The following is a 20463-nucleotide window of genomic DNA, read 5'->3' as shown; positions in this document are numbered from 1 at the left end:
TTATATTCTATTGTCTGACAGAGATAATATAAAAAGACCCAACTTTTCCAATGTGCTCTATGTGCTACGGATGTCAAACCGTGCTTTTGTCTATGGTGATTACGTGAATTTGTTTCAGGTAAGAAGGTTCATTTGACTTTCTGCATCATTCTTTGATAGTTGATGTTGAACAACTGGGCTTAATGGATCCTTATGGCTTCCAAGGCATTAAAATAAGGTTCTTTAGATATAATATCATCATGGAAAGAAACAAATCTAGTTTGTTGATTTGTAATCTTTTTACAATTTATTTATATTGGTGGTCATTATAGGTAGTACTCAAATTACAACCACTCCTTCAGCAACTGTTCAAACCTGCAAGAGCACTGAATGAGGGGGACTTATGACCATCCTTGTAACTCTTGCTTGCAGCATCCTCATGGTTACATGATTGTGATCCAGATGCTCAGTTTAGGATTACAACAACACAGGGAGCTCTTGTCATTTGATCACAATTTCTGACATTTCCTATGGGTCCACAACAACTCACTATAGCTAACATGCTGTGGCCAATTCACCATGGGACACCTTGCCACAGGACAAGAATTACATTAATATTGAAGAAATAGCGGAATTAGAATCATTAAAGAAAGGATACCAAAGGAAGGTCAAAATTAAATAGAATACAAAAAAGTTTTAATTATTTTAAATAATTGAATTGTTGAATTATCCTGAAGCAAGTTGTCCTGCAGCAAGTTGACCATGGAGAGTTCACTGTGGCGAGTTGGCTGCTGTGACTTGTCCCATTCTGATTCCCTTCTAGCTTCCCATAAGCAAAGTCATTGGGGAAACTGACAAGAAGTCAGGAGTCACAGCCACTTGTGGTCCTCATTTAACAACCTGCATGATCTTCACTTAACAATGGTAATCATAACTGTTGTCACTAAGCAACACATTTATATGACAGCATGCTTTATGACCACATCATTTAGGGACTCACAATTATAATCCCAATTGCTATCGTAATTTGAAGACTGCCTGTATTATTAATCTCAGTACTACTGAAATATGATTCTGGGATGTCAAAAAAAAAAGTGGTAGGATCAGTGGATAAGATTCACCTGGTGGGGTTCATCTTGGACAATTTCATGGCATAGATTCTGGACTAGCCCTGTTTTAGCAGTTTTAGAATGTAGGCAAACTCGGCTCTTTTATGACTCATAGACTTCAACTCCCAGAATTCCTGAGTCAGCATAGCTGACTCAGGAATTCTGGGAGTTGAAGTCCATGAGTCATAAAAGAGCCGAGTTTGCCTACCCCTGGACCATATCAAAACTATTAAAATTATTGTATAGATTTAGAACCAGTTTTTTATTGAAAATATTTCTAAATGGTAAAATTTACATGATGAACGTCCCTTTGAATTTGATGAGTGTTATTATTTGTTTCAGATTAAGTAGTGAACTACTTTCTGTGTATATTTTTCCAATAGTCTACAATTTGTTGGAAACCATTTTTCTATTTCTTTTTTGCTTCTCTATAGGGAAAGAAGAAACAAAAGCTTATTGATCAGTATTGGAGACCAAAAGCTGATGCTGGAGCTGAAGATGACTCTACCCAAGATAAAAACACATGCAATAATCCACTTCCCCCTGGAGCACGTGTTAAGCGCAGGTATGTAATGCAAAATTGGATGGTGTAACTATGGGAGCAAAACTTAAGGGGACTTAATTTTTTATGTATTCTCAGAATGTTTTGTCCTATGTTGTAAATGAAAAGTTTGAGCCTTGGAATTATTTTTAAAGTTTTGAATTCTAAGATTTATTTAAGAAAAGAATGCTCCAACTCTTATAAATGCCAGAAAAAAACCCTATTAAGCAGAGAAAATAGCAGAACTTTATTTTGTCTGGATATTTTTCTTTACATTTTTAAAGGCCAAGATGCTAATTACACCCCAAATATTACTGCTCATTAAATGCCCAAACTTTTTGAGCCTCACTTCACCTCTGCTTTGGGAGGAACATACATTCATGTATGTATCTTCCATATTTTTTTTTTAAAAAAACTATTTTTAGTTGTAGAGTTTGATTGGTCATCATGATCTTTGTACACCATATGCGTGGATTTGCATCTATGTGGTATCCTTTCTTGGAACCTGTACGAGATATTTATTGAAATCTACCCCATATTCATATAATCCTAGGCAGGGTTCCCATTTTTTTTCCAATTTGTTTCTGAAAATCACAACACCATGATAATCGATTTATTCAATTTTATCTAAAAAAAATCATGGAAATTTTCACAATGAACCATCAACTGTTCTGGTCCACCCTATCTTATACTTATAGATGTTTTATAGGGGACATGGAACTTAGTACAGAAAAGCAGATTCAGCCTGTTTTTGTGTGGATGCTATGAAGATACAGAAGTAAGCATTCTTTGTTGATTCTTCTATCACAGAGAAAGTGTACAATTTGATTTGTCCTGAGATATCATATACCTGTGCTAAGGCTTACATCCATTTTACTCCATGTGTCCTTCTGGTGCCAGGCCAGCCCCTGCGGCCCCGGAGCGGCCATGCTGGTCAGTGGCCAGGCCAAGCAAAGTGGCAGGTGGAGCGCTGGAGGCTTGGGGAGGGAGGGTGGTGAAGTGGCTGCCCCTTCCCCTTGGAGCTGGAGAACTTGCCACACCACCGCCCAGATGTCCTCGTTTCCCCCAGGAATTACATTTCTTTCTTTACCTGACTTCCAGCCCCATCCCGTTTCTCCTTCGCGATCCGCTGCCACTTGCAAGGAAAGAAAAGAAGTTTGTGGGGTGGTGGAAAGGTCAGTCAATCCCAATTTCGCAGAATTGGAAGTTGGAATTGATTGACCTTTTTTTGTTCATTGCCAATAGATGTGTAAACAAGTATTGTTGTAACTTCTTTCCTTATCTACTACGAGCTGTGTTTCCTGCTTATGTAACCAAGTGAAACTAAGAAACCTATATATACTTGCTTGAGTGTGCATTTGGGGTTCTTCCATCCTTATGGGAGTACCCACTTTTATCCAAACATGAATAAATGAGTCCATTTACTCTAAGTCACATGTTTATATGTCCCTTTAAATCAGACATGTCAAACGACATCACATGACATCGCACAATGTATTGGGACAGTTTTGCTATTGCCGGCAATGGGGTGGGTGTGGCTTCCAGATGACACGTCCGACCCAGGAGTTTGACACCCGTGGTTTAAATTATAGCTTTACAGCTCCTATCACTGTCATCTTGCTGATACCATGCCACCTTGAAGATGATGACAGTTAGGTTTTTATTTAAAAAAATAAATCCTGAAATTTAATTTTCTTAATATTTTTATTTTCTGTTCTAGAGTAGCTATTTTGGTATTATTTATATCTTCTGAAAATGTAAAACCTTTACCATGGAGCAATTAAACAGAATCCTGAATGTGTGCACGTGGTATTAGAAGTTGTGCGAAATCTGATTCCTCAGTCTCTTTATTGCAGGTCAAAATTTGTGGCCAGTAAGAACGACGTGAAAATTACTTCAGAGCATGATTTACCATATGGTAAAATCCGATTCAACATTTCTCCAAACCAGTGTATGACTATTAAAATTGAGGTGAAGAATTGTGGAACAAACGAAATTATGCTGGAAAGGTACAGACTGAGGAAACGTTGTGAATTCATCTTTGTAGTATCTAAACAATCTTTGCCTGTGAAACTGCCACCAGGTAATACGTGTTTACTTTTGTTGAAACATTGCTACAGCCCTTGAAAGAGTTGACATGAATCATTGTAAAACCATTACAGAACAATTAAGCATTTGCAAAAAATAAATACTGCCAGAAGTCTCCTTCTGCAACATGAGCTTTTAAAACCTAACGCAAAATGCTTAGGAATACATGCGAAAGATTTGTGCCTTGATAAAAGTCCAAGGGTAAAGCCTACCATTAATGCAGACCTAATGAACTTGTGTATATTTTTTCTCCAAATATTTTCTCCAAATATTTTCCCATAAAAATTAACAGATCTGGTGCAAAACAAAAAAAAGATAGAAAGCATCCATACCTAAGTCTTTCTTAACTAGAAATTTATACTGATCTTGAGACATGAAGAAAATGTTGAATGTGTACACTTGAACGGGTCCTAAATTGAAGTAGTGTAGTATCAGATATTCCATCTAAGAAGACTGAAGGATTTAAATGGATTTATCATTTATTTAAATGGATTTATCATTAATGATTTTTCCAGAGGTAAAATGGTAATCTAAATTGTTTCCAAGCATTGGCTGTAGATGATATGTAAATGTGGAATCATTTTCTCTAACCAACTTACATACATTTGAGGCTGTGGCTCACTTTCAGCAGTATATTAGATTTGGGGACCATTGATTAAAAAGGAAATTAACACAAATGCTTGGAGGGAAATGCTGTTTTACTTGGATTGAGAATAATAAATAATTTCTCATATTTTAGCTTAATCTGAACCACACTACCCAGCAATATGTGCACTATTGTATATGACACCATGCATCGATAATTCATGAACCATCAGAAAGAAATGCACGAGGACTAAAGAACTAATGTACAGGTTCCTGTAAGAGATTGTGAAACTGTTCATTTCTTGTCTGCACAGTTACTACAGTAGCTAGGACTGTTTTGTGACAATTATGCTAATAAGCATTAGTCAAAACTCCAGGAGGTATATCTATTGAAAGTAATGGGAGATTGAATTAGACATGCTAATGCATAACTGAATAATGTCATTGTAGACTTCTAAATAACAGCATATGAGATTTATCAAAGTTTCTACAGGTCAAGGTGCATAAGAATTAAACACTTATTTTCCAATTTGTTAGGTTTTTGAAGCACAATTGAAAAATGGGTTGTGCTTAATTTCTTATTCCTACTGAAACTTAAGGTTTTTTAATGTAGGTTTGGGAAAATGCAATACTAGAAAGAAGCATCTTTTATCATTAACCTAATTAATGAGATAAATATAAAAAAGATTTGCTGCAAACTTTAGAGAATATATATTGTATATCCTGGAAATTCCATGTTCTTAATTTCAAATCTAGTGTTAGAAAAGAGTCCTCTTCCTTGCTGTTTTGTAAATGAAAAAAAGGTTTCCTTGTCTTTAGGATCAGTCCATGCAATCCCAATCATGTGTCAGGTACCGGACTATGGCTTCTTCGAAGTTACCATGGAGTTTAATTTCACCAGTGAACAGACTGGGGAATTCAGCATTGGACGTTTTGTGCAGGCTGTTGCCAATACTAAGTTAGCACAACAACTTGGTCCCTCATCACCTTATCAGCCTTATCAAGTCAAACTACACATACCACAGTTCAGATATATAGAAGATGGCTTTCCACCAAACAAGTACGTGAGGATTCTCTGCTAATTTTCTCCCTTTACTCTTCCTCTTGTTTTTCCTGGACATATTGTCTCGTTATCATATATTTTCTCCCAACTCCTTTTTCTGAATTTTCCCCCCTCTTGCCATATAACTATGTTTTGCTCATCGATTTTGCAGTCCTTTGTTTTGGGATTTTCTTTTTTCTGTGTCTTTTCCAATTGATGCAGTTGGCTACATGGACTAGCAATAGCACTTAGACATATACTGACGCATAGTGCTTTACAGCACTCTGAACAGTTTACAGTGTAAGTATATTGCCCCCAACAATATGGGTCCTCATTTTACTGACCTTGGAAGAATAGAAGGCTGAATCAATGAATCCCTTCAGGATCAAACTCCTGGCAGTGGGCAGAGTATACTATATTCTGTCAACCATGGTTTCATTAGCCATACCAGGATTAGCCATACCATTTTAATTTTCTATATCATTAACACTCTGTCAGTGCTAAATAAATTTTGAGATAAAGACTGGACCCCAAGTCCTCTCATAAAGACTGGAGCTAAATAGGATGCAGCCAAAACGATTAATTACTGTTTGTTATATTTATGAAACTTTGAGAGTTTCAATCTTTTTCATTTTTATTCTCCTAAGCCTTATTTGAAATTAGTTGTTAATATCCCAGCTACACAGGAACTGACTAAGGATATCTAGTGTGTACTAACATAAGAGCAGGAAAATATTCTGCAGTGTTATGAATATATACCAAATGATTTTTTTTCAAAAGTTATGTGTTGATTGCTTTTTTAGTCCTATCTTGCAGCCAAGATTAATTTGCATGCAATGTAAACTAATTATATTAAATAGTTAATCAAAATTTTATAAATTAAAATAGCAAGGATACAATTATAATAATTTATTTGCACTTAAAGAGACCAATTTTTTCCCATTTGTATTATGGTAATTCTTATATGTAAATCATATGTGCAAATTAATACTGGATATTGGTGGAACTAATATCAGAAGTAGTGTCATGGAAAAACCCAATGAAAAAAACGAGACAACAACACAAAGCAATACTTCTTACTTTAAGATTCAGAGGTTTATTTCAGCAATATTTGGAACACACACATAAACATCACCTAAGTTAAAAACCCATTGCAATGAGGTCCAGTGACATAGCAGTTCCAATAAGGACAGCTATTGGCCAATGGCAAATCAATCAGGTCCGGTCCCAACTTTTTATACCTTTTTCCCATCCTAAGATTATAGACAGATGGTCAGCAATCTTACACTTTGTGCTGAACATATCTTTCCACATACTCGTGTCCATTGGAACCCGTATCCATCAGCTACTTTCAGTTCCCTATTTCTTATTGTTCGAGTCCTTATGTTCTAAATATATTTAAAACAAGCAAGCTTAGCAAAATCATATTAAGTACAAATTGCAAACTGCAAAATTAAGAATAGCACAGACTTGGTTCAATACTTTTTCCATGAGGCCTGATTTAGTTCAAAACTAAACCTTGCATAGAAGAACAATATTTTCATTTTCCACAGTGGGGAGGTGACTATTTCTCATATTTTCCTTTTTTTGTAAATATTTTATTAATTTTCTAGTTTTACAATCAAATACTTAATAAACAACATGTTGTCTGGGTCCATTAGTAATTCAGTGGTATGTGTTAACTTCTACAGTCAATATTTCACCATCAAATGTTTCTTCTTCCGGTAGTACCTGTTTTCCCTCACTAGCAAATACAATTCTTATTGTTATTAGTAAATATACAACTAAATATAATCATCTTTGTTACATTTTTCTCATAATATCAATAATGTCAGTTTTAGATAACTTTTCTAACCAAAACATAGCTTAATTGCATTTGCACTTAATATCCATACATTCAATCAGCATCCTGTTTTCGCTTTTTCCCCCCATCAGTATTCAAAATGTCTTTGTTGTTTATAATTTCCAAGTGAGTTATATTTGGGTAACCAAAAGCTTCCCTTATTCAAACTTTATAACATTTTCCTTTTCCCCTTCTCATACCTAAATTCTTATCTTTTCAGCTATAGTAATACTTCTATTTCTAGTAATTATCTATTCTCTACCATATTCAAACATCTACCATATTCAAACATTAATAATATAGTATCCCTTCTAGCAGATCAAAACCTCTATTTTCTTCAGTCTTACTCTAGCTTTCTTCCTTTGCCAACTAACTTTCAAGTCAATGCATTTGAATCATCAAGTAATTTTTCCTCTGTTTTTGTATATGTTGTTTGGAATAAGAAGGACCATTTGTGTACGATATTTTTGGAAGAAGGAATCCATTCATATTCATTAAACCGCCTCCCTCCTTCTCGAATTCCCCACAATTCTCCTAACAGCTTTATCTTCCATTCAGTCAGTTCTTTTTCTTTTTCCTCAAATGTATTCTGAATTCTTGATTGGTAAAATATCTTTTCCATTTCTGATATTATCATTCCATCCTCTAGTTCTTCAGTTGTCTGAATCTGTCAATTGGTTCCTTCCTTTAGTTCCTCCATCTTAGGATCTAGTTGCTCTAGTTTTCCTTCTATTTTCTGTGTTGCTAGTTCCTTCTTTATAGACATGTTCTGGGTTTGTAGGTTTAGATTAGAAAATTGTTCTTTTATCTCCTTTGTATTATTTCTAGTTTCACCTTGGGCTAAAGCAATAGTCTCTTGTATTGATTTCAGCGTGGCGAAAATTTCTTTCTGGTCTTCAACCATATTCAACCATACATCAAACTGAAGTCTTTGGGACAGGTGTTAGAGATGGTTTTTTACCATAACAACTGTTCTTCAATCAAAGATTTGTAATCCAAAATATTCCATCATCTTAGGTAGTGATGTGTGTTTCTTCTGCAGGGAAATAGTTCCACAACATAGCTCTAAAAGTCAGTGAATATTTATATTCGTAGTTCAGGCAGGCTGCTTTCAAAATAGTTCAGTGTCTCTGCCACGCTGATAAGCAGCTGAAATGTTTTCCTTTTTCTCAGCTGCAGTCTGAAAAGTGAAAGCTTCCAAGAACAGCAATAGTCTTATCTAAATCTGGGCTTCAAGCCAAGTTTCCTTTAGGCATAACAAATTATAGTGCCATAGTTCACCACTAGATGTCATTAGCGCCTTTTCCCCCCAGTTTTTTAGATCCAAACTCCAAATCTCTCTTTTTTTTTTAAAAGAAAGTCTCAAAAAGCACTTTTAGTCCCCAAATTTCAATGCCATGTAAATATATTAGTTCCAAATTAATCTTGTAGTTTTCTCTTTCCCCAAAAAAATTCTCTTTTCCTGAGGGAATGAGGTAAAAGTTCCCCTTCCCTCTCATCGGGGAGGGTGCTTTGGGTAATTTTTTCAGGAAGAAGTCTTAGAGTCATAAAGAGAGGATAAGGTCTCACCCAGTTTCATCCACGTTGCTGATAGTTTGCTCGTCGGTGCTTGTTTGCTTCGGCTGTCAGCAGCTTCCAACTGGCTACATGAATGTAGCCAGTCTTTCCCCCACCGGTTTGGAGGGTTTCCTCGGATCAAATGGAAGGGCTGCCACCCTCCCGCAATCAAACAAGGGTCCCCTTTTGCTTGTCACCTCTATGGGGTGACTTTTGACCCTTTCCAGGGTCCCCAGTGGGGCGAAATCAAACACGGAAGACAGAGTCCCATCTGTCTGCACCCGTTCTGCCACAATATCAAACCAGAAGTCACACATTTTCCTTCTAATGGTATGTTCTGATAATCTGGGATGGCCTTTATTAAATTTTTAGGTAAAGATGAACAATGTTTGAAGAGGAAACCACTTTTAACTTTTAATTTTTTTTATCTCCAGTGCCCAAAGACACAGGAGAATGGCAAAGATTCAGTAACATCAGCAGAGGGCACAATTTTTCCCCCCTGTTTGGGCGAGGTAGCTTGAAGATGAGGAAAAGGATAAAGTATCCATGTTTTTTTAATATTTTGTCATCAAAATTTAGGGACACAGTTTAGGACATGATGTAAAAACTAAGCTGTAAAAACATAGTCCATTGATATCCATTACTATAATAGAAAGAGGAACCCATGTCTATCAGAAAACAGTTGGAATTTTTTTTCCTTGTTATGAGTATCTCTGATTAACATCTTAAATCATGCAACTTGATGCTTGTCTTGTGTTTTTAGCTCTTTGAGCTTCGAATTGGAACATAAACCTTTGGATCAGTACAAGTACCCAAGTGATCTGAAGGATTTGATTGTACCCTTGAATGAAGGTGGTGATAGTACCAATGACAAGGTTGCCCATCTACGGTGAGTTCCTACTAAGTAAGAAATTGTCATTCTCTTCACTTTCTACCCACCTCTTTGTCTTAAGGAAGAGAGATCTACCCATCATGTTACTACAGCATATTGATGCAATAATTAAAGTATGCAGTTATAACTAGCAAATCCTAGACAGAAACCTTGCTTGACCATGAATTCAGGGTGAGTTTAGCCCAGTTGCTATCATTCAGACCTTGTTTTTCACAGCTTTGTTCATGTTTTGAGAATACAATAAGGGAAAACGTTTATATTTGTTGGCTTGAACTCCCAGAGGAAATATGGGGTATATAAATGTAAAAAAAGTCATGAATTTTTTTCTTCCTGCTTAATGACCACCAAGATTAATTGCGATATATCAGCCCCGCCCCACTAACTATTCTGATTGGATATAATAGGATTGATAAGAGAAGGCTCGTGTTGGAAGTAATGTGTGCCTTCATAAATATTTGTTCTTCAGTATCATTTTTTCTTGTGTTTTCTGGTTTAGACTAGCCTAGCGATAGCTAATATGGCACTCGTGAGCAATATGTGTCTGTGAAGACAGGCACCTTTGTCTATGCTATGTGGTGTGATGATAAAATGAAAAAAATTAAGAGGAAAAAGTTATAGCTAGGCTTGAATATTGGGTTGAAACAGAAAAGTAAAATTTACCAGAAAGAAATCTAATTTCTGCTTCTGGTGGTAAAAAAAAAAAAGACTGGGAGCAGTCTGGCTTTATGGTAGGAAGCATGAAAGGAATATGTGTATGAGTGTAGTTGAATGTAACCCACCAGTGTGAAGCAGCTGATAAAATGGTTAAGGGCGGAGATCTTCAAACAGTGACTGGATAACCACCTGGCTGAAATGCTTTAGCAGAACCTGCGCAAACCTGCAGGGGTTTGGGCTACATTACCTCTGAAGTGCCTTCCAACTCTTAATGGAAATGAAAAAGTCTTCATACTGCAAATCAAGATATTTTTAGAAAATAAAAATGGGAGGAACTGCAAATGATACTGTGCTTGGCAACAGGTCCTTCAGTTTTTTTAAAAAAAAATGAAAATGAGCTGTGGTGAGAGGGAGGAGGTAATGTGCGGAGGAACAAACACATCCATTCATATTTCGATACATTAATCACAGCAGCTATTTTGTGGACAAGGATGCCCCTCTTCTTTTCATGGGAAACGCTAGATATACAGCAACGTCTAGAATTTTTGAAACAAATCAAACAATTTCATCACAGTTTCTACTTTCACTGGAAGTGTTATAAAGTCACAATGCTCCTGTTTTGAACCCTGTTTCATATTCAAAAGCACTTCCAGTAAGATCAGAACAGCGGCTGTTCTGAGTTTAGAGTGGGTTCATGATTCAACCTCAGAATGTTTTGCAGAGTTTGAACAGCCGTATGGGGAAGCACCTATAGCTTGCTTTGAAATTCCAAATGTGGAAGAAGAAGATTGCTTATCCAAAAAATCCCTGTGTGTTTGTATCCCGCCTTGTAAAAGCAAGTCCTTACAATGGATATTCATCTCTTCATTTTGATTTTATTGTTGCTAATATTTATATACATCTCTGGGTGTTTTAGACATTTGAGATGTTTAGAAGGATTAGCATTGCTCAACAAGATATTTTAAATTACTTAGAAACTAGTAGCTGAGCAGCCTCAGAGATAGCTGTGTATATTCAGACTGACCCTCTTTGATCCTTTTATGATCTCTTGGAATAGCAAGACGCTGTTGGGTAGTGGGGGTCCACTTTTATTATTGCCCAGTTTATGTCATCTTTTATTCTTGTTCATTGTGTACTGTTTTATCGTTTTTGAGGTTTTACTTGTCAAGTGCTCAGAATCATTGGAAGCTAGCTACCAGCTCTTTTTAAATACCAGCATTGGTTTGTCTTGGGCTAGTACCATATTTTACCTTTTTTCAAATATTAGGAAGTTCAGATAGCTCATTTGTCTGCATTCATGTGCAGAAAGGAGCAGCAATTATCCAGGATCATCCAAATAAAGTAGGGAATATTTTAAGGTAGGCATATGTTGTGGTTTTATCTCTCCCTCCCTACCAAATATTATAATAAACTCTCCCATCTCTGATGAAAAGAAAAGTGATTCTGGTAGGGGTGAGCAGATTTAATTTGATTAGAATGCTACCGTATACTTCCAAACAGGAGCAGTCTGGAAGCCCCCTTGGAATTTGACAATTATTCTGAGAAGTTTTGTTTGCTTCTTCACTTGGAAGAGATCCAAATGGAGGTGGACATCCATCGATATGATATGCAGAATGTTAGCATGTTTATAGACAAATACAATAAGAGACTCCTTGTTCTGAAGGTGAGTGACTTATACCTAAGAGTCTAGAAGAAATCCTTATTCTGTGAATGCTGTAGTAGAGCATAGATGCTCAACTTCAGTTCATTTGCTTGCCATTCTTAGTTGCTCCTGATTTGTAGTAAGACATCATATGGTAGAAATGGGAGAGTGGTTCAGAGTGAATGGATTATACTTATAAAATTATGGGTGAGTTTAAGAAAAAAAAATAGGAAGAAAGGAATAGGAACATCAAAAAGAATAAAAAATAGAGAAAATACAGGATCAGTCTCCCACAAAATGAAAATCAAAGTTGCTTGTTTCAAATAGCCTCCCACAATCTTTCTCTCTCCCTCTCCTCTCTCTCTCTCTCTCTCTCTCTCTCTCTCTCTCTCTCTCTCTTCCCCTTCCCCCCTCCCCCGCTTACCTTCTCCACATCCCACTGCTAGCACTTTTCAAACAATTTAGATTCACCTTTTCATCCCCCAAAGATCTGTACATAAAAGTTAAAGTATTTCGTTTTAAACATTTTTAAAACATATACCCCATCTACCCCACCCCTCTCCCCATCCCTCCCATCCCAACACCCCCCCGACTTCCCAGAGCCGAATACAGGGTATTACATCATACAATCTTACTCTAAAATATTCTAATTACTATAATTACTCTTTAAACCCTATCGCACTTTTAACTCTCCTTAACCATAGAAAAGAAAAATAATATAGCCCCTAATTACAATAACTAATAACTATTCAAATGCTAAATGATACTTTGTAGTCCCATATTTGTTCTGAATAAAATCAATCCATCTTTTCCATTCCACTGTATATCTCTGTTGCGAGTGATCTTTCACATATGCCGAGATTTTAGCCATTTCTGCCAAGTTCGAAACTTTCAAAGTCCATTCTTCAATAGTAGGCAGGTCCTCCTTCTTCCAGTATTGCGCTACCAAAAGACTTGCAGCTGTTATTAAATTCAGCATCAATTTGGTTTCTATAGCAGTACAATCAGTGATAATACCCAACAAAAACAATTGTGGTAAAAAGTTAAAGTATTTCATATGGATAAAAAGATTCTTCAATTGGAGCTCTAAGCCGACAACATGGAAATGTGAAATCTAAAGTGATCAAGGTCAAAAGTGAAGGACCTGAGACCAAACTGCTCTGTTACAATAACATTGCACTTATTCATCAGCTTCTTACTCTTAAGAAACCAGTGATGCTCCATTACAGCATAAGGGCAAAAGAAATTTAAGCCTAGGCCTTGAGTCTTAGAGTTGTTGTTTTTAGTTCAATAGTTGTTTGGTATTAAGGGCTTTTTAGTATCTGTGCTTAAAGTATCTTATTCAAGCTAGATCTTTAAAAATGGCTGCAAGCATTATGAGTGAAGCATGACAGTTGCAATACTAAATTGTACAGATAACTAATATCAGATTGCACATACAGTATTGTTTATACTCACTAGCTGTTGAAAATTAAGTTTAAGTCATGTAGATGAGAATAAGGAGAAAGGAAAGAAAGAGAGGGAAGAAAGTGCTGAAACTGTAGGAGGGAAAAAAAAGAAATCAAGGGGAAACACTAGGCATATTTAAACACTCACTCGTAATATGTTACATCTTCTAAATCCAAAATTGTGCATGAATTGTGATGAAAGAGAAGGTTAGGAATATTCCCCGCCCAACCCACCCAAATGTCACAGTGAATGCAAATAGCAAATACATATGATTTAAATTCATTTGCTCCATCAGAAGCAATTGTCTGTCTGTAACAAGGCATTTCATTTGTTATTCAAGAGCTTCGTTACTCAGGCAGGAGAATTAAAAGGTTTGTACTTCAAATTGGTCTGATTCTTTGTTCCAGGCACCTGGTGTGGCAGAGAACCGGCCTTCCGTGTTGAAAGGTGACCATCTGTTTGTGAACTTGGTTGAAGGGCAGCCAAAATCCCAAGTTGTCTTCTATAAAGGTTATGTCCATGCTGTAGAGTTGGACCAAGTCAAGCTGGGGTTTTCTGAAAAGTGAGTACTTCAGCCTATGGTTAGATTTTTTTTTATGAGAACTGAGATAATTGGCTCCTAATCCAGCATGGATAGTTATGTAAGGCTTTCATTTTAACTGGGAAAGGTAGGAATAGCATTTAATAGGCATAATTTAATAGAGTATGATTTAAATTATGCATATTAAAATAAAAATATTCAAAAATTGACAATTTATATTATGGGAATCTTCATTGCCTCAAACTTATTGTGTGTTGTACAGTTTAGTAGCTTGACCATTTAATATTATTGAAAATCAAATGTACAGGAAAGTTCAGCCTTCTTCAACTTGGTATTTATTCTCTGTGTTGAAACTCGAAATTCAGAATTTCCATCAGAATTCCTTCTGGTAGCAAAGTGGGAGAAGGCTATAACAAGGGATTACCAAATATTGTTTACGCAGGGCTTTTCAACCTTTTCACCCATTGTACCACTTTTAGGATATGGCAACATTCGAGTACCACCAGTCGCCTAGCAAGGTGTTAAAAGCTTGACCAAAAAAAAAAGGGAAAAAAGTGATGAAGTACAGGTAGTCCTCGACTTACAACAGTTTGCTTAGTGACTGTTTCAAGTTACAATGGCACTAAAAAAGTGCCCCCCAAGACACAGCTGAGCAAGACGCCTGCCTGCCTGGCAGCACTCTTCCTCTTGTCAGAGGTTTTCATTGTTGTGAGCATTTCTGTTGAGGATTGGCAGTGGTGGTGGGGTGGGGGTGTTTGGTTTTTATTCCCTCCATCTGCTGGATGATTGCAGCAGGTTTTGGTCATTTCACATGACCCTGGGACACTGTGACCGTCATAAATATGAATCAGTTGCCAAGCATCTGAATGTAAATCACAAGACCCTGGAGATGCTGTAACATTCCAGCTGATCGGCGCTTCTTCTGGGCTCAGCGGAAGTGCCAGGATAAGCGCCGAGTTTCAGCTGGAGCCTGGCGCTGATCCTGGTGCTTCCTCTGAGCCCTGACAGCCCTGCAGCTCCAGCCATGTCTTGCTCAGGCTTGTGCGGTGCTGCCACTGGTTCAGCTCATTCCCCTCCCCCGCTACCACTTTTCTAGGATGGTCATGTACCACCTGCCAGGTGCCAATGTACCACAGGTGGTACCCATACCACTGGTTGAAAAGCCTTGGTTTACAGTACTTATGTATGGAATAGAGGGATCAGCAGTTTGAGAAGTGCAGCTGTGAAGCAAATTGACTTAGATCAAGATTATTTTGAAAGGTGGGTGAGGCCAAGGAAAAATGAACAAGTATGATCATGTGGAAGAAAATCATGAGGCTCCTGATTTGGGAAAGGTGGCCATAAGCAGACCAGGAAAAAAAACCCCAACACGTTGGGAGTTGAAATGATGGTGCATATTTAGTGTTGCATGTTTAGCAATGCCACATTCTTCAATCATCCATCAGCTTTCTTTTCTTTTCCTAGATTACTAAATAAGTTTGTTGATAACATGAAGTTTGATGTGGAATTTACTTTCAATCGTCTGCCCTTACGCCTTCAGCATTGGGCTGTTACTCTTGCCCAGAAGAGGCAACTGTCCCATCTGCTCTTTCCATGCTTCTCTTACAAGAAATCACTCTTGTCTACTAATGAGGAACTCCGGTGAGTAGGGACAAGAAAGGAGTGAGAGAATATCAGTAGACAAGGGGAACACAAAAACACTGCTGAATGAACTGGTCAAATAGTCCAGCCTTTTCTTGACACAACTAGCTAAATTTCTGTGGTAAGCTGAGAAAAAGCTTTTACTTATGTTCCATAGCAGATGGTTCACCAATTGCAAATAGCTGTCACACCGCTGATTATCCTTTTGGTAGCCTTGTGAAATTCTTTCTGAAACTCTCAGATGTTGTGGTACATCGCTAAACTTATAGGAACAATGTTTTTAGCTGAATAATGTAATAAGCAGAAATATTTACTTTTATCCATTTTAAATATCAGCTTCATTAGATAACTCTGGATTCTAATATTTTGAATGAGGGAGAATTTGCTTTTCCTACATTATTCATAGTTTTATGAGGGTATATATTTCTCTTCCCTCCAGGCCCCAGTAACTTCTGTCTTTTTCCAAATTACAAATGACAAGAGATTTTAGGGAAATTCTAGTCCATCCTAGTCCAGCAAGGCCAGAGCAAGGGATAGATGTTTCTTTCTGTTCTATAACACTTTTTTGAGTGTGATTATTAGACTGCTATATTGTACATGGTATTTCAGCTGTGATTACTTCATAGGTTTCTGCAAATGCATTGTGTTGTTAGTTCTCTATTTCTTTGTCAATATGGAATCTACCTTTTACAAAGCAGTCAGATATTGGTCAGTATTTTCCATGCCATTACAACCTAAGATACTCTTAGGTTATTCTTATCTAGTCCTAAAATACAACCTAAGATACTCTTAGGTTGTAAAGTTGCTACACTTCATCATTCACTACTAGCTCTGATCCCGTCAGCTTTTATATAAAAGCAGGATTTTTTTTGCCCTATTATGTACCACTTCATATGAAACTTCATTTGCCCGTTGGAAAGATATTTAGGGATCTAAGATACTCTCACAATTGTAAAAAATAGATGCTGACTTGCAAAACAATACAGGTAGTCCTTGGTTAACAGCCTTTTTATTAAACAGCTGTTAATGCCAACGCTGAATGAATGGTACTTGTTCTTTGAAGCTATGTCTGTTGCAGTGTCCCCAAGCTCATGTGGTGAAAATTAACAGGCCTACCTGTAAATAAGATTAATCAGATATAGTTTTGCTCTTTGGCCTGGGCTTTGTTTCATTTTCTTTCTTTTCTCTGTCTGTACCCTCCAGCCTGTATAATTCTAACCTGAGCAATAATGCAGAGCAAAAGGAAGCTGTCCGGCAGGTGGTGGCGGGGACTTCCAGACCAGCCCCATATCTTATATTTGGGCCTCCAGGTACTGGCAAGACAGTCACTATGGTGGAGGCCATTAAGCAGGTGAATACACTTTTGTCACAGATCTAATTATAATAAAAGTGTCAAATGGATTGAGGAGGAGCAAAGAAGTCTTGCTTACAACCTTGATGAATATGTTCCTAAACCAAGAAACTTGTGGAGATCCAGTTCTATTTTGCACCATCCTTAAGGAGCTTCCTGCAAAGCTTGAAGCATAAATAAAGAGTATTCTTTCTTTTTTTCAATTAAAAAGGCTCTTATTTGTGCTCTTGTCCTTCTCAGGTTCTGCGATGCATTGAAGGTGCCCATGTGCTTGCGTGTGCTCCTTCCAACAGTGCCTCAGATCTGCTCTGCCAGCACCTCATGAAACATTTGAATAGTAGGAACATCTACAGGATGAATGCTAGCAGTAGGGATTACCGTACAATCCCTGAGGATATCAAGGTGTTTTCTAGTTCTCTCTGAGCTAAGCATTCTGTTCTGGCTAAGATCTGCCAGGCTAATAGCTGGTAGCATTCCCATATGTCTACCATCTAAAATTTTGGCTTGATAAACTTAAACAGAATAGATCTCCATTCTTGGGTGTTATTTAATGCCTGCTTTTGTTTTCAGCCTGTGTGTAACTGGGATAAGACAAAGGATTGCCCTATATTTCCAAAAAAGGAAAAACTGCAAAACTACCAGGTCATTATCACAACGTTAGTGACAGCGGGAAGGTAGGCCATATGTAAATAACTACTGAAGATGGGGGAGAAAATAGATTATGAAATTATTGTGGCGAGGCATAGTGATTTGGAAGATGTTAGTCATTTGGAAAACTTTGTCATTAGAAAATGAAATTTGATTTGTTTTTTCAAAAATTGCATTCACTTTTGGGAGATGAAAAGTATAATTAGCTAAGAAGGGAGAAAATTAACTTTTTATAGTCACCTCTTCTCAGCACATGTTTTTTAAAAAATGATTCACTGATCTCTGAAATTTTCAAACACAAGAATTAAGTGATTAGCATGGGTTAATACCACTTATTGTACAGTTTCCACCACCTCCAACAAGTATATTAGGAATTATAGTTTACCAACTCTGGAGAAAGACTGTTTTTAGGGCATTATTTCACATAGTTAAAAATTTCTGCTGAAATACCAAAAAATGGGCAGATTTGTGACATTTTCTTGGTTGCTGTGACGGGTAACAGATCCAAAGGCAGACAGTCAAGAGCATTATGTTAGTATTCCCAATTCCAGGAAAGGGCATGAACCAAGATAATGGATCTATACTTGGTTTGCTTACTGGAATGTTAGGCAAAAAGTAAAGCAATATCCATTCTGATATAAATTCTGATATAAATAATAAGTTTAAATTAAATTAAAATTTTTGCTTAACTGTACTATAAGAGGTTAAGATCTTGGGTAGTAATAGCTAAGATGTTAGATTCATCCCAGAGAGACACAAGTTCAAGTTTATTCATGTCAGGAATTTCACTGGGGGTGACTGGATCCTATCGTTGTCTTTTAGCTTAATGTTCTCTAGAGCAATGTTTCTCAACCTCAACTACTTTAGGTTGTATAGATTTCAATTCCCAGAATTCCCCTGTTGGCATGCTGACCAGGGTATTCTGTGAGTTGAAATCCACACATCTTAAAAGTTGCTAAGGTTGACAAACACAGAGTTCTTTTTGTGGAGAAAAATACTGGAAGAGTATTGCAACCAAGAAGATCTCACAAACTTTCCTGGAAGAGATGCAGTATATGAAATTAATAAAATAAGTAATATTAGACTACCTTTCCTTGGTGTGGTTGCTGCAAGAGGATCAAGGATCACAGTTCTCTGAATTCTTGACCACATGAGAGGTGGGAAAGAAATGAGTATTTCCTTTAAAGGGTAGATAAGGAGTAGGTGAGATTTTGTTTATTTTTATGCAGAGAATTTTCATATCACCTAGGGCCAGGGGTAGGCAACCTCGGCTCTTTTATGACTCATGGACTTCAACTCCCAGAATTCCTGACTCAGGAATTCTGGGAGTTGAAGTCCATGAGTCATAAAAGAGCCGAGGTTGCCTACCCTTGACTTAGGGGAAAAGGCCATTTGCACACATGGAAGAGGGGGCCTGGGGTAAATAGTGTTTTCTTGGAAGCAGAATATTTCTGCATGTGTTCAGAAATTTTGTGTACCTCTTAATTAGATTGGCTTCAGCTGAGTTCCCTCGGGGACATTTTTCTCATGTCTTTATTGATGAGAGTGGCCATGCCGTGGAACCAGAGAGCCTAATTGCCATTTCAGGTGAGGAATGATTTTTCTGTAGCTTTTTCCTCCTTTCTCTTCTACACAAGACTAGCAAGTTGATTTCCAGTAGGACAGAATGGAAATGATCCATTTCTTTGCTCTGGTTGTTGTCAACTAACTCACACTTCCCCAGTCTGGCATTTGCCAGAGGTAATTGGGCGGGTGGTTCCAAAACTGCCAGTAGTTTCAGTGTTTTGGGGAGACAGGGTCCTGGGGAAGTTTGAGGAAGCCCATTTCTAGATATTTTCATGTTTTGCTGTTGAAGATACAGAACGTTTTGAATGGCAATGGTGTGTTTATATAAAGCCTTCCAGCAGCATTTAGCATATCGTGTTAGCGTCTTACGAACAACTAGCAGTTGTGGAGCTAATCAGTTCTAGGTTTAATACTTATTGCTGTGATGTGGAAATAGGCATAATCTTTGCCTATTGTTGAACAATCCACAAAGGGAAACTTTGTGAAGCGGGTTTCTAGGACAGGCCCTTCCCACTTGTGTTGACAGGAAGTTTGTTACAGATCCCATCAGTCAAGGTACTCTGCTGGTGGGATCCAGGAGAAGAGCCTTCTCTGCTGTGGCACCATCCCTTTGGAACATCCTTCCTCCCTGGAGTGAGGTCTTCCCTCACCCTTCTGTCCTTCTGTAAGAGCCTGAAGACCTGGCTCTGCTGGTTGGCCTGGAGAGCCAATAGGGCAGTACCACAGTGGAGGCAGCTAATAACTAATAACAGACCCCACTCCCCCCCATGCATCCTGTTTCCTCCCAGCCCATTTTTTAATTCATATTATTGTATTCTCTTTATTTTTATAGTTTCTTTGTTTTCCTATTGTTATATCTGCATTGTAAGCTGCCTAGAGTAGCCCCACAGCAAGATGGGCAGCAAATAAATTTAATAATAGAAAAACCCCTAGGAATTCTTACTGTAGGTACTTCTGTTGTATGTTGAAAGGCTATTTGTTTGCTTAGTTCTTTTATTTATCCTCTTTCTAACTTTTTATAAGTGCTAATATTTAATAACTTGTTTTCTCATTTTTAATGTTGCGTTATCTTATTCCACGCCCATGTTTTAATATAAATGGTTTTTATATTTAAGTAAGCAAACGAGAAAACTTTGTAGAAAAAATTAGAAGAAAATGCTAACAAAGCAAATTGGTGTCCATCTCTCTTTCAGGTATTCTTGCCATGATGGACCCAAAGACAAATGTGAATGGAGGTCAGCTGGTTTTGGCAGGGGATCCTCAGCAACTGGGACCGACTTTGAGATCTCCTCTGGCTATTGAACATGGCTTGGGCAAGTAAAAGGAAGTCATATT

General features: G+C 37.4%; 1 protein-coding gene across 13 annotated transcripts in view; it reads left to right on the top strand.

Moving 5' to 3' along the window:
• MOV10 (Mov10 RNA helicase) overlaps positions 1-20463 on the top strand; it is a 48545-nt gene that overhangs the window by 5573 nt on the left and 22509 nt on the right. For 12 of the 13 annotated variants that reach the window (XM_081323392.1, XM_081323391.1, XM_081323396.1 and 9 more), the window contains exons 2-14: positions 22-118; positions 1523-1653; positions 3486-3712; positions 5122-5362; positions 9508-9633; positions 11791-11953; positions 13789-13943; positions 15387-15563; positions 16767-16914; positions 17155-17316; positions 17485-17588; positions 19052-19149; positions 20322-20441. In XM_081323392.1, the coding sequence (XP_081179518.1) occupies positions 22-118; positions 1523-1653; positions 3486-3712; positions 5122-5362; positions 9508-9633; positions 11791-11953; positions 13789-13943; positions 15387-15563; positions 16767-16914; positions 17155-17316; positions 17485-17588; positions 19052-19149; positions 20322-20441 (1949 nt within the window). The remainder of the gene's footprint in view (positions 1-21; positions 119-1522; positions 1654-3485; positions 3713-5121; positions 5363-9507; positions 9634-11790; positions 11954-13788; positions 13944-15386; positions 15564-16766; positions 16915-17154; positions 17317-17484; positions 17589-19051; positions 19150-20321; positions 20442-20463) is intronic. The other variant, XM_081323394.1, reaches the window with a different exon arrangement.

The sequence above is a fragment of the Vipera berus genome (assembly GCF_964194415.1).
Source record: "Vipera berus genome assembly, chromosome: 3".
Classification (NCBI taxonomy): Eukaryota; Metazoa; Chordata; class Lepidosauria; order Squamata; family Viperidae; genus Vipera; species Vipera berus.
Note: the sequence above shows the minus strand (reverse complement) of the source record. Positions and strands in the feature narration are given on the sequence as shown.